General features: G+C 38.5%; 1 protein-coding gene across 4 annotated transcripts; it reads right to left on the bottom strand.

Annotated features, from left to right (window-relative positions):
- Positions 1-1222: 1222 nt before the first annotated feature.
- Positions 1223-3222, bottom strand: LOC147615755 (uncharacterized). 4 transcript variants are annotated; one of them, XM_086778339.1, is made up of 4 exons: positions 2807-3199; positions 2296-2682; positions 1985-2175; positions 1223-1909 (listed from the first exon to the last, which is right to left on the bottom strand). In XM_086778339.1, exons 1-4 carry the CDS (start codon positions 2808-2810, stop codon positions 1529-1531), a joined length of 963 nt encoding a protein of 320 aa, XP_086634465.1. In that variant the 5' UTR covers positions 2811-3199; the 3' UTR covers positions 1223-1528. The 4 variants fall into 4 exon arrangements, with proteins under 4 accessions (XP_086634465.1, XP_086634466.1, XP_086634467.1 ...); XM_086778340.1 differs by having other exon boundaries at positions 2296-2650; positions 2886-3007; XM_086778341.1 differs by having other exon boundaries at positions 1223-1828; positions 2296-3222.
- Positions 3223-13021: the final 9799 nt, after the last annotated feature.

Genomic DNA, 13021 nt, shown 5'->3' with positions numbered 1-13021 from the left:
GTGTGTGTGTGTGTGTATGTGTATATATATATATGTGTGTGTGTGTGTTTATATATATATATATATATATATATATATATATATATATATAAAACTCATTCAATGAGCAAATGACTTGATGGTGACAACTAATTGTGAGCCCCAATGCATCTAGGCTTGTGGATAACAACGTTTCTTTTTAAAAGTTTAAAAATGTGAAACTCTCCTATACGTACATACATATATATATACTCATTCAATGAGCAAATGACTTGATGGTGACAACTAATTATGAGCCCCAATGCATGTAGGCATGTGTAAAAAATACATATAAAAATTAAAAAATACCTTCATGTGAAAGATCTCTCCTTCTTTTGCCAAGCAGGGCTCTCCTTTGCTTGCTACATGGCAGGTTACAAGTATATATTTATAGATGAGCTCGCATAGATTAAAAAATTACAAATTGAAAGCACTTGCATGGTTAGAGTAGCGTGTCCATAACACCTTTTCAAAAGGAGGGTGCTATATCTTGGCTGAATGGTGATTTGCAAAAAGATATAAAAACTTTATAAATATTCGCATTTTCATAAAATCTTTTGCATATAAGATTATTATTATTTATTGCTTTATATTCTATACCAGCATAAAGCTACAATAGCTTACATTTATTTCTCTATAAAGAAATAATTTAGCTGACATTAACTTATCTTGGTGATATAGCCCTTGATACGGAACTAGGCATAGGAAAATATTCCTGAGAAGTGTTAGGGAAAATAGTGAAATGACATTGAAGTGAACTCTAATGAAACCCATGTTACGGCTAAATATCGTCATATTTTTTTCCCCCTTCGATAATGGAGAAATCTAGGAGTTACTGAACCTTAAGCTCCCATGAATCTAAAAATTAATGAACTTTCAATAATGGTGAAGATCCAATGTGAGATTGTCAAAAAATTAGCATTGCAAAAGATGAGCTCACATAGATTAAAAAAATTACAGATTGAAAGCACTTGCACGGTTAGAGTAGCATGCTTTGTAACACCTTTTCAAAATGAAGGGATTGTATCTTGTGATTTGCAAAAAGATATAAAAACTTTATAAATATTTGCATTTTCACAAAATCTTCTGCATATAAGATTATTATTATTTATTACTTTATATTCTTTTTTGCTTTATATTCTATACTAGCATAAAGCTGAACTTCATAAATATTTGCATATTTGCATTTTCACAAAATCTTCTGCATATAAGATTATTATTATTTATTGCTTTATATTCTATACTAGCATAAAAGTTGTAATAGCTTACATTTATTTCTCTATAAAGAAATAATTTAGCTGACATTGACTTATTTTGATAATATAGCCTTTAGTTATGTAGTTGACACAAAACTAGGCATAGGGCTCATCAACAACATATGGGACATAAAATCTAGGTAGAGCTAAAAGGAGTAATTCCATATATATATCACATACATCATAATTTTTATGGAAGGTAGAATGTCTTAACATTCACACTATATAGTTCTTACTATGAAACTTGGCACATCTCATAAGCACAGCAAGCCTATTCCAACTAGAACAACCCACTGAAGAGATGCAACCCAATTCTCTGCAATACGCGGGTCATCTTGTGGAGGAGGTCGCCGACGATCTCGATGGCGTTCTCCATCAGGAACAGGGGCTGGTGGAGCGATTCTAACTACCCTTGATTCATCTCTGCTACGTAAGAATGCATTACGAATGCGAGTCCGGTCTATGTTGTAGCCCACTGGCACCAACACGCTTGCATACACAGCTCTCCCTCGCTGCACCGCCAGGCTATAGTACTGTAGTGTTGTGCCGTCCGGCTGTGCTACATCGAACGAGCCATTCTCTTGATTATCTATTCTCCAACCCGGCAGTTCCCTAGGAAACTCCACTAGAGTACGCTGGAAGACAATCTACAGGTTAAGACATGCTGCAGCTAGAAATGAAAACGAAGCGCCCTTTCGGAATCATCTCACCTGTCGCAGGCTGCGGTCCAAAATGTTCAAATCCCAGCGAGCCACGATAGATGCTATCTGGTGACGCACACTGACTGATTCGGGCGGTGTGATATTGGGATCGCGCTCAACTCGATGCGGTTGCACAGACTTTGCATAATCGATAAGTGCAGGGTCGTCTGAGGCATCATAGGAGCCGAATCCACCCTCTCCTGCAACAACATCAAGTCATTAATTAACAAAACGATTAATACAAAAGTATGCCGTGATTAAGAACGATGATTAATATCACTTGCCCACCGCGCACGCTACTCTAAATGCTGCGTGATTACCATTATCAACTGAGTCAAACGGTTCCTGTGGTTTCACTAGCCACAGCAGCCGACCTTCAATGTTTGCAACGTTGAGATCCAGATCCAGCTCGAACGTCTTCTGACTGGAGTCTCTTCGCTCCGCAGTTCCACGCAGCAGTGTGCTGCCTGTGAGCGTTACATTCTTCGATGTTTCAAGAAAGTTTCCGGGCTTTTGTGTTGCAAATTGCACTGTCCCATCAATGTTTGCGAGGTAGAAATTGAGATTGAGTATCGCCGGCACCCATTCGCCTGCAGTTGTCCGGCACGATGCATACAGTTTTCCGTCGTTGAAGACAATATCTTCGGAAGTTCGAGAGAAGCTCCCACCGCCATTCTGCAGAGACACAATATCGGCCCGGGCCGTCGCTGAGAAAGATCGATCCAGAATTACACACACAATATACGTTGTCATGTTAAATAGCAAAAGGATTCACAAATCTTATTAACGAAATAATGATCGACATCTTGTTCCTAAAGCGCTCTAATTCACCCATCTAGTTGACTGTCATGATGAACCATTGCAATCCGTCGTGAACCACACACAGACGTTTGACATTATTATGCCTTACTCGTACAGAAGCCTGCATGCCGACACTGGGAACCTTTTAGTAGGATAGTGCAGAGAGAGGGCGGGGTTGTTTCTGTGTGGCACAACTAGGAGTGATGCGGGAGATCGACGTACCTTAAACTGAAAACTTCTCCGGCTTTATATTACGCAGGCGTGGGCGAGGTGGTGCACATACAGTGCTAGAATGTATTCGGAGAATCAGCAGACGTCCAAATTCGATTTTCGCTTTATTCTTCTTAGCTCCACCCACCACAGGCTCTGCAGCACGAGTGATATGGTGTGGACCGTGGGCGTGCCATGGTGGGTTCGTTTTGCAATCTCCACCAACATAAAATGTGCCTTTCTCAAGTCCAAGGTTCGGGAAATTATTTTTACAGAGCTTTACGTCAATCCCATAAATTGAAGTTGAAATTGTAATTTTCAACTCGCCTTAAAAAAAAAAAAGTATTAGCTTTTTCTTTATACTTAAAATTTATGAGGAGGCGTTTTTCTTTTTTCTCTCAATTTGCTTTCTTCCCTCTCATTTTGAGAAGTTTTTTTTTTAGAAATTGAACATCTAGGTTAAGCCGAACCTATCTTTTCCTAAACCCTAGAACTTTCTTGGAAGTTGGAGTTCTATACAATCAAGAATCTACTACTTATGAAAGGATTTGGTCAAATCTCTCACACACAATTCATTCCCTTAGTTTCTCTTGCATTTGAGATGTGTGTATGTGTAGACGATAGGTTATTTTCAATATTATATGCAAGGATAGCGACAACATGAAAGATTACAATTTTTGTTTCAATGTAGCTTAGGCTAGAGTTGTTGCATAGCTCCATGAAATCAATTACCTTTGATCAAGTAATCCTTGTGTTATTGCATTCATTGTTAGAACACTTTCATCCAATGCTTATTCAAGAAAAGCTTGTACAATTATCAAACATATGATGCAATATTCACAGCTGTAAATTCCATTCAACATTTATTTATATATTGCAAAGCACCTGTAAATTCCATTCAACATTTATTTATATATTGCTTGAGTGCCTCCTTTGTTGAGAAAGTCGATCCAATGGATATGTGTCGATGTGTATTCAATTTGAGCTATGCCTCTTCAATCAATTCCCTCATAAAATGGTACTAAAGATCAATATGTTTAGTACATTTATTCTTTTTGGGATTCCTACAGTTATAAAGTTTTGATCTCCCTCCCCCTTTATGCAACACAGAGCCCCTCTCCTACAGTTGTACTTTTTTCTCCCATAATTTTAAGGTTTGGAAACCATGTAGTGTGCACATCCCAAAAATATACATTCAACTAATTAATTGAATTATGAATATACACAATAGTACCACCCATATTTGTTGACTTTTATTATACATTTTTTTAAACTTTATCTCACTTACTTCAACATAGTATGTTTTCTTTCATGCAACATGTAGCATTGGGTCAAGAGCCTATGTGATAGGAGTATGACATGCCTATTGGCATGGAAAAATGGCTTGATTCAAGTGGTTGCAATTATGTGGAGTTAGTGATAATAGTGATGAACGTTCCTAAACTTATAAGTATTAATCTTTTTTCCCTCAGTTGCATTGCATGTTTTGAATTGCTCACATTTCTCGAACTTTATATTATGAAATACACAATAGTGAGGAAGAAAAGCCTCAACCAAGGACATTGGAAGAAGGAGAGGAGGGAAATCTAATGGTGTGAGGAGTAGATGTCTGGCATGATTGCCCATTTTTTTTTAGAATTACACTAGTTGGACTATTCTATTATGTTAGATCCAAGGAAAAATTTAGGGGCTATTTATAGCCAATTGGCTATTTTTCAAGGGTCTCCAAAATTGTTTGGCTATTTTAAAAGTCTATTTTATAAAAGATTCTCACAACTTTTTACAAATTTTTCAGATTTTTAAGAAACATTTGCCCAAAAATACATTAGATACTACCATGATTTTTGAAAAATCCAAAAAATTCGTCCCAAATTTCTAAATTTCTAGGGAAATAAATTGCCAACCTATTACACTCATACATTCTTAAAGGTGCCTTATTTTTACCCTAGTTAGATCTTTTAATATATATAATGGTGAAGAGTAGATGTCTTGCATGAATGCCCATATATTTATTTCAACAACGAATGCAATAACACAACAATTACTTGATCGAAGGTAATTGATTTTATGGAGTTATGCAACATCCAACCCTAGCCTAAGCTACATTGAAACAGAAATTGTAATCTTTCAAGTTGTCACTATCCTTACATATCATATTGAAAATAACCTACCATCCACACATACACAGATGCATCTTCAACCCGAAACACAAGAGAGACTAAGGGCATGGCTATAAAGTCTAGAATGAATTGTGTGAGTGAGAATCCTTCCACGAGTAGTAGATTCTTGATCGTATAGAAGTCCAACTTCCAAGAACTAGGTTCATCTCAGCCTCTAACATGTTCAATTTTTTAAAAAAGCCCTTCTCAAATTAAAGGAAGAAAGAAAAACACCTCTTCGAAAATTTCAATATTTAGTTATATTTAAATTTAAGTAGCTTGTTCAAAATTAGAATTTCGTCTTTAAAAAAATGATTAAAAAAAAGGTTGATGTAAGGCTAAGGAATAATAATTTCCAAGAACAAAGACTTGAGAAAGGCAGTTCATGGTGGGGAAGGCACACTTTTATGTTGGTGGAGGTTGAAACGAACCCACCATGGCACGCCCATATCACTGGTGCTGGCGAGCCTTATCCCGTGCACGTTGCAGAGCCTGTGGTGGGCGGAACTAAGAAGAATAAAGCGAAAATCGGATTTGGACATCTGCTGATTCTCCGAATACATTCTCGCACTGTGCACAACCTCGCCCACGCCCGAGAAGTTTCCAGCTTAAGTTACGTCGATCTGCCGCATCAGTCCTACAAAGAAACAACCCCGCCCTCTCTCTCTGCACTATCCTACTTTAGGGTTCCCAGTGTCGGCATGCAGGCTTCTGTACGATTAAGGCGTAATATTGTCAAACCTTTGTGTGTGGTTCACGAAGGATTGCAATGGCGCATCATGACAGTCAATTAGATGGAAAAATTAGGGAGCTTTAGGAGATCATTATTTCGCTATATGATTTGTTGTTATTTAACATGACAACATGTGTAGTACTGTTTAATTCTGGATCGATTTTTTTTAATATCTCAGCGGCCCGAGATATTATGTCTCTGCAGAATGGCGGTGGGATCTTCTCTAAGGTTTGTTGTTATATCTCAGCGGCCCGGCATATTGTGTCTCTGCAGAATGGTGGTGGGATCTTGCATCGAACTTCCGAAGAATTTATTGTCTTCAAAGACGGAAAACTGTATGCATCGTGCCGGACAAGTGCAGGCGAAGGGGTGCCCACGATACTCAATCTCAATTTCTAGGTCGAAAACATAATTGATGGATCATGGGACGGTGCATTAAGTTGCAACGCAAATGCCCGGAAACTTTCCTGCAACATTGAAGAATATAACGCTCACAGGCACACTTGCTGCGTGGAACTACTCAGCGAAGAGACTCCAGTCAGAAGACGTTCGAGCTGGATCTGGATCTCAACGTTGCAAACATTGAAGGTCGGCTGCTGTGGCTAGTAAATCCACAGGAACCGTTCGACTCAGTTGATAATGGTAAGCGCATTCATGCAGTATTTAAAGTCCTTATTCACGCCATACTTTGTATTAATCCGTCATGCGTGAGATGGACAACGACTTCAATGGTGGCAATTTTAAACGCTAGCATGGTCCTCTCACCCCAAGACATGCTTCGATCATAAGTTCATTAAAAATGTGAGGAAGAACGAAGGGATAAAAACAAAAAATTGCAAGGTTTGTCTGCAACAATTGTTTGCCAAAATTAAGAACTTGAAGGTTTGTTGAGCTGAAAGCATATAAATCTTGATACACTTGTCTGCCCTTCATTATGAACTGTGACAATTGATAATGGTAAGGTATTCTAATGTTGTTCCACCATCTCTAACATAGTATTCTTGCCTTGGGTTCCTTAATGTATTGTGGGCAAGTGATTTTTAGTCATCGTTCCTCTTCATGTCAAATTTTGCACACTTAATTAGGGGAATTTAGGGGTTTCCTTTGGGCCCTTTAACCTTTTTGAAAAATAGCCTAGGCATTAAACGCAACCAAATTATACAAAATTAAGGCAACAAGACAAGATTCCCCTCTCTCTTTACCAGTAGTTCAAACAATCATTCAAACTTTTCATCTTTCTTTGTTTTTCCCCGCCCTATCTATAGGTGCTTCTCAACCTTGAGTTCTTTGAAAGTGCTCAAAATCATCGTAAGCTCTACATCCTTTTAGATTTTATCTCTACTTTTGAAAGATTAATGTTTAGGCTAGTTTGAGAATTAGTGTTTCTATTTCTCTGCCTCTTCTTACAAATCCTCAAATGGGTACACCACAGAGCTCAAGAAAACCCTTAGGGACCATTGAAGCAGTAACCATAGTCAACAAGGTAGCTCATCCATCTCTTGGGTTCTTGCCCAAAGTAGGATCGAAGAATATCTTCAATTACCTAGTTTACCCTTTTGGTTTGTCCATTTGTCTCAAGATGATAGGTAGTACTAAGATCTAAAGAAGTCCCTATTGCCTCAAAGAAGACTTAGAAGTGAACCTTGAATCTTTTTCACTTACAATCCTTCAGTGCAATCCATGCAACTTGAATATCTTCTTCAAGAAGACCTTAGCACCACCCAATGCTATGTAAGCTTGGAATTTACTGGAGACAATCTGCTAATGAAATCCAAACTTATACATTCCCATTTCATTTGGGGAATGTTCAAGTGGTGTAGCTTTTGAGGCATCTTTATTCGCTCTACTTTGACTCTGTGACATACTAGGCATTGGCATACATGGTGTAGCACATCCTTCTTAAGTCCAGGCCAAAAAAAACTTCTTTTTACTAAGAAAAAGGCTTTTATGTAGCATGGTAGTCGCTACCATAGCTAAGGAGGGCTCAAAGCTCTGGTCACCACACCCAACCATAGAGGAATGTGGATAAGTTTCCACACTACTGGGCTTAAATAGTGGCATGCTTGCCCACACTAGCCCGATTGCCCATGGTCCTCCAACCTGGGTGCCTTGCCCTTGAACCCCAGACACACTCATCAGGCGCTCCGACATGTGGACTTCGTGTCTCTGCTGCCACTATGGGCGACTCACGCATGCCATTACAAGCTACATGACATTACCCCACCCTTCTTAAGAGTTTTCGTCCATGAAAACAAACTGGGAAAATTTGTTGGTAAGCGTATTTAGTTGTTCTCACTTGAGACCTTTTCTAGTTTATCCTTTCAAGTTAACAAGTGTCTATCAACATACAGTAATCCTTGTGTTCCGATATCTCAAGCATAACTTCAAGGCAAACTACATGCTTTAGTTTTTGCATGCCACTAGCACAAAAGTTAGATGTACTTGAGATATCTCCGAGAACTCAAGTTTGTAGACTATGCTACCAACCATTTGTAGACTATGGTACTAAATATTTGTAGACTACGCTACCAACTTGTTGAATCTTCTCCTTGCATAGCTATACGGCCATAGGAGATCTAACCTAGATTCCACAAAACAACGAAAATGGAGGAAATCTAGTCATGAACAACAAAAAACAGATTTCAAAGGTGAGAGGTACTCCTCTCCACTAGATTATTCATCTATGCATAAGCATATGCTCTATAACCTCGTTGGGTTTCTAGTTTGACCACCATCAATCTATGGATGGTTAACCTCACTCTTACTTAGAGTGATATTTAACCTTTGAAGATTTTCCTTCAAAGATGACTTTCAAACTTTCTATCTCTATCCAATACTATATCTACAGGCAGGCCATATAGTTTGTAGAGATGTTTGATAAAGATTCTTTCAAACTCAGATGTTTTTACATCTTATTAGTTGGTCAAATGTTACCCTTTTTCCTTTTCCCTTCAAGAAGAGTTTTTGACTGCAAAAACGGTTCAGAAAGTTGTAAACAAGTGTCTATGTGTAGATCATATGGTCATCTATGCCTGTAACTTCCCTAAGTACTATGACAAGGAAAGCAAGACACACAATATATATTTTCCTTAAGTACTACGACCAAGAAAGATTTTCACATAGACAGTATCTATGTGATATATAGTGTCTACGCACTACTAGAAAATCAAGAGTAACATGCACCAATGAGAGTACCACTTTCAGCCCACAAGTATATACATGCCACATGTCTACTCCTGCAACCACTTTGGTTGCTTAGCAATGCATATCTTTTTCTCTACAGCCAACCGTCTCTATGGACATGTTTCTGGGCTATCTATGGTCACATCCAAAAGCTAATAGCACCATCCAGACAGGGCCTCTACAAGTGTGGTCTCACTAGATAACTCTACTATTTGAAACAATATCGTAAACCATTTTAATTATGGGAAATGATTTACTATAAAGCAATAAATGAGATTCTTTATCGCTTACCGAGTCTGTATATACATATGCTATGATATGTAGATTCGGTATGCCTCCAACACACCTTACACTGATGGACAAACAAAATCAATCTCTGTAATTTGAGACTGCTTTGACATGAATAACACAACATCCAATTTGTGTTCAATAACAATATGAAGTCTGACATATAACAAATCTTTGTTGCCTCCCCATGACAGTGGCAATGCACTACCTACCCATAGGCGGCAATATACTACCCAACTGTAATTGATGACAACTTGTATGCACTTATGTGTACAAGTGAATCCTCTTATATCTTTTGGTAAAGTTGGACTTCGCCACGTATCCCATCTATCTTAAATACCAAATTCTTTCTCAATTTGGCTAAGTAACTTCGTACTCTCTTTATAAGAAACTCTGTACTCATGGATACACCCTTCCCAAGTTGGAATATCCATAGAGTTGTCTTTTAACAAGACACTCGCGCCACTTGTGAAGTTTTCATCTATATTGACTCAAAACCTTTGCCACTATGGCACAACGTATAGGGCATTCTAGCACCCACCAACGGTTGTTGATTCAAGAACATTCACTCAACAACCATGTCAATCTCTAAACTCTACAGTTAGCATCTAACCATGAGCCCTAATAGGCCATGATAGTAGCGTTAGACCTCAACTTTTAGTGTCAATATAAATAGCAAAGTCCCTAAAGAAGTTGCTCAAAACTTTGTGGTACCACCTCATGGCCATCTAGCATGCCTAAGCATAGCATGAAAATAATTTCATGCATACTCAACTACACACTGAACACTCTTACCAATTTGGTTTAGCACCAAATTGACAAGGTTAGGGCTTTATCTAGAATAACAAACACGTAAGGTTTGTGACTTTCCATAAAATTTGAGCTCTTTTGGAAGTCAACACCTATAGTTTAAATAAATCTATCACTTTCTTCTGATAAATTTATCACCTCCATTTGACACAAGGTTAAGTGGGCATGAAGGGTCCACCCTTGAGTGCTCTGCTATGTATTGAGTGCTCCGCCTCAATACATAACCCAAGAGATTCGTCTGATCACTTTGGATCACCACTCACTCTTCTTCTCATATGAAACCTCACCTAATCACTCCGGATTAGCACACCTTTCTATAATGAGGAAGGCAATGATTGTTGGAAAGTACATGTGCATACAACAATACCATGCCAAAGTATAAAAAACAATTAAGATAATTGTTAGGCATTCCGTACCAGCATCAAGATAAAAATTTGTGTAAACACTCCGGATTAAAAATCCAATGTGGGTTGCCTCTAATCTCTCCAAATTAGCTTCAAACCTTGAGTTTACTTTTGAACCACCATGTTTAGTCCTAATCTCACCAGACATGTTAGAACGAGGTTGGAACACTCCGCTAAGATCTCCAGCTTAGAATTCTTTGTAGCAAAAATAGTCATGGTTTATAAAATTATGTTGGATCCAGTGACAATAAATAACCATGCTCGTCTGGAGTGAAGTACTTCTCACTTTACTGAGGTAGTAACCCCATCACATACTTGTAATGATCCACTCATTTTTCCATTAGGTTCTACGAAGACATGAAATTTGCAACACTAACGTGAGATCACCCATGAGACCTCCATGAAACCTGCTAGAAGAGAATAGGGCAACTCTCCACCCAACTGCCAAATATAGGAACCCTAGCTGACTAAAATAGCCCTGGCCGTCCACACATGTCCAAACTCCCCTGAACCGCTCGACTCCCCCTAGTCCTACCCGTGTCCTGACAAATAAATAGCCCACGCAATCTAAGCATTTACTTTTTTAATTTATGAAAGTCATTCTGTACTTCCATAATTTATATGGTAGCAGCCAAACATGTGCTAAAAAATGAACACCTGTGTTGGATAAAGGTGAGATTACACACCTTGAATGTTGTAGGGAATCCCCCACATATACGAATCATCCGACAATACTAGCCTCCTTGCTCACAAATGGTTCTATAACACTCTCAAAGTAGAAACCACTGTACTAGCACTGGTATAAAATTATGGCTATGCTACCAGAGCTTCTCCAAACTCTGTCGTTGGAGTTTTTCCCAATAGAAGTCTATTAAGTGAATCTGAAAGCTCAATCTGTCTAAACGCTTGATCACAACGGAACAAGCATACACACACTTGATCACTATGGGACAAGTATATAACCAATCAAAGGGTCAACCTCTATGTACAAGCCTTGGTGTCCCATACCACCAAAACCACAATGAGCTTTATGAATGCTTGACGTCCCATACCATCAAGTGAGCATGAAGCTCATTGTAACACGCAAGTGGAATCTTTTCCTCTCCTTAAGAAATAGCTACAATCTCAAGCATATGGATGACTATGCATCTAAACCAAGGGTGTTTGCAACTAGACCAACTATGCAACATCGTATATGATGTACACGTTTTTTAAAGTCTAACATGGCTATAATTTAAGGAGCTATAACAAGCTCCACAAGCTCTAATATTAAATCTAGAGTATTTGTCAAAGTAATCCGATAAGATCTCAATGGGCTGCTACCTAAACTGGTAATCAAGCTAAGCTCTTAAGATCTTAAAGATTAGCCGGACAAGCTAGCTTTAGAACAAGGCCTCTAAGGGATACTCTCATTTCAAACAAAAGGAGCAATGGCATTCTCATTAGGTAGGTTAAGTAGCTGTGTACTTTCTAGAAGTCATGTTGAACCATAGTTCAAGTCATCAACACCCAGGTTTCTCTACGTTCGGTGATCTTTGAACTCAAGGATCACTACGGATCTCCCTCTAAGATTACCTACGAATCTTAGAACATTTGATCTCTATGGACCATACACAAGTGCTTGCATCTGTAGTAGTAAGGACCAAGCTAGCAATACTCTGGCTGTTAAATATCACAATACTACGGTTGTTAATCAGTTGGCTCAGTTTGGTCTCATTCACACTACGGTGAAAATTAGACTCAAGTGGGCATATCTCCTTGGCCCATTAAATCAAAACTAGCATAAGAGAGACCAAACTCAGAAAGGGTTGATATCCACTAACCCAACAGAAACTAATGCTAGTGTGTACCACATATAAAGTCGTTGGAGTCCTCCAAACCCCACAACTTATGTATTAGTGTGTCGACTAGTGTTAATTCCAAAACCACAATGTCCATCAAGGGTGTTGAGCATTATGGTGGATGTTTCACGACCAAGGAAACATTTTTACGGTGGCATAGCTCACCGGTAACATACAATGCCAATCACACCTCGAAATCCACAAAAGATCTCCAAAGCATGCACAATCATTTGCAATGGACACCAAACCACATATACATTTGTGAACTACGCATGCACATAGGTACTTCAAATTTTCTTGTACCCTTGTTTTGCTACAGACTATGTGTATGTTCACACCTCCACACCAAGGTACCAAATACTATTGAGTCCAAAATATGTGAAGACATCACAAGATGTTTTTTGAACAAGTTGCCCTTTCTACGAAGGATTATAAATCTACATCTCATGCATGGCTACACATGCATCAATTGTGGCCCACATGTTAATGCATGTCTACGCATGCACAAATTGCGACCAAAACTTGCAGGAATAGTTTTTTTAAGCTTTAAAGTTATAGTTTTGAAAACCTTATCTTTGAAGCTGGACAAAAACCATGGTTGGGTCTGTATGTACTTG

The sequence above is a fragment of the Cibotium barometz genome, chromosome 39 (assembly GCF_041138505.1).
Source record: "Cibotium barometz isolate CiBa-2024 chromosome 39, ASM4113850v1, whole genome shotgun sequence".
In the NCBI taxonomy this organism is placed as follows: domain Eukaryota; kingdom Viridiplantae; phylum Streptophyta; class Polypodiopsida; order Cyatheales; family Cibotiaceae; genus Cibotium; species Cibotium barometz.
The sequence above is the reverse complement of the archived record's forward strand: the minus strand, read 5'-3'. Positions and strand labels throughout refer to the sequence as shown.

Excerpts from the sequence above, each read along its gene's own strand:
- LOC147615755 (XM_086778338.1), bottom strand. The coding sequence starts at position 2,728 with ATGACAACGTATATTGTGTGTGTAATTCTGGATCGATCTTTCTCAGCG. Across the intron at positions 2,176-2,295 it reads GTTTGACTCAGTTGATAATG|GAGAGGGTGGATTCGGCTCC; the intron begins GTAATCACGCAG and ends ATGTTGTTGCAG. Across the intron at positions 1,910-1,984 it reads TGGACCGCAGCCTGCGACAG|CGTACTCTAGTGGAGTTTCC; the intron begins GTGAGATGATTC and ends ATTGTCTTCCAG.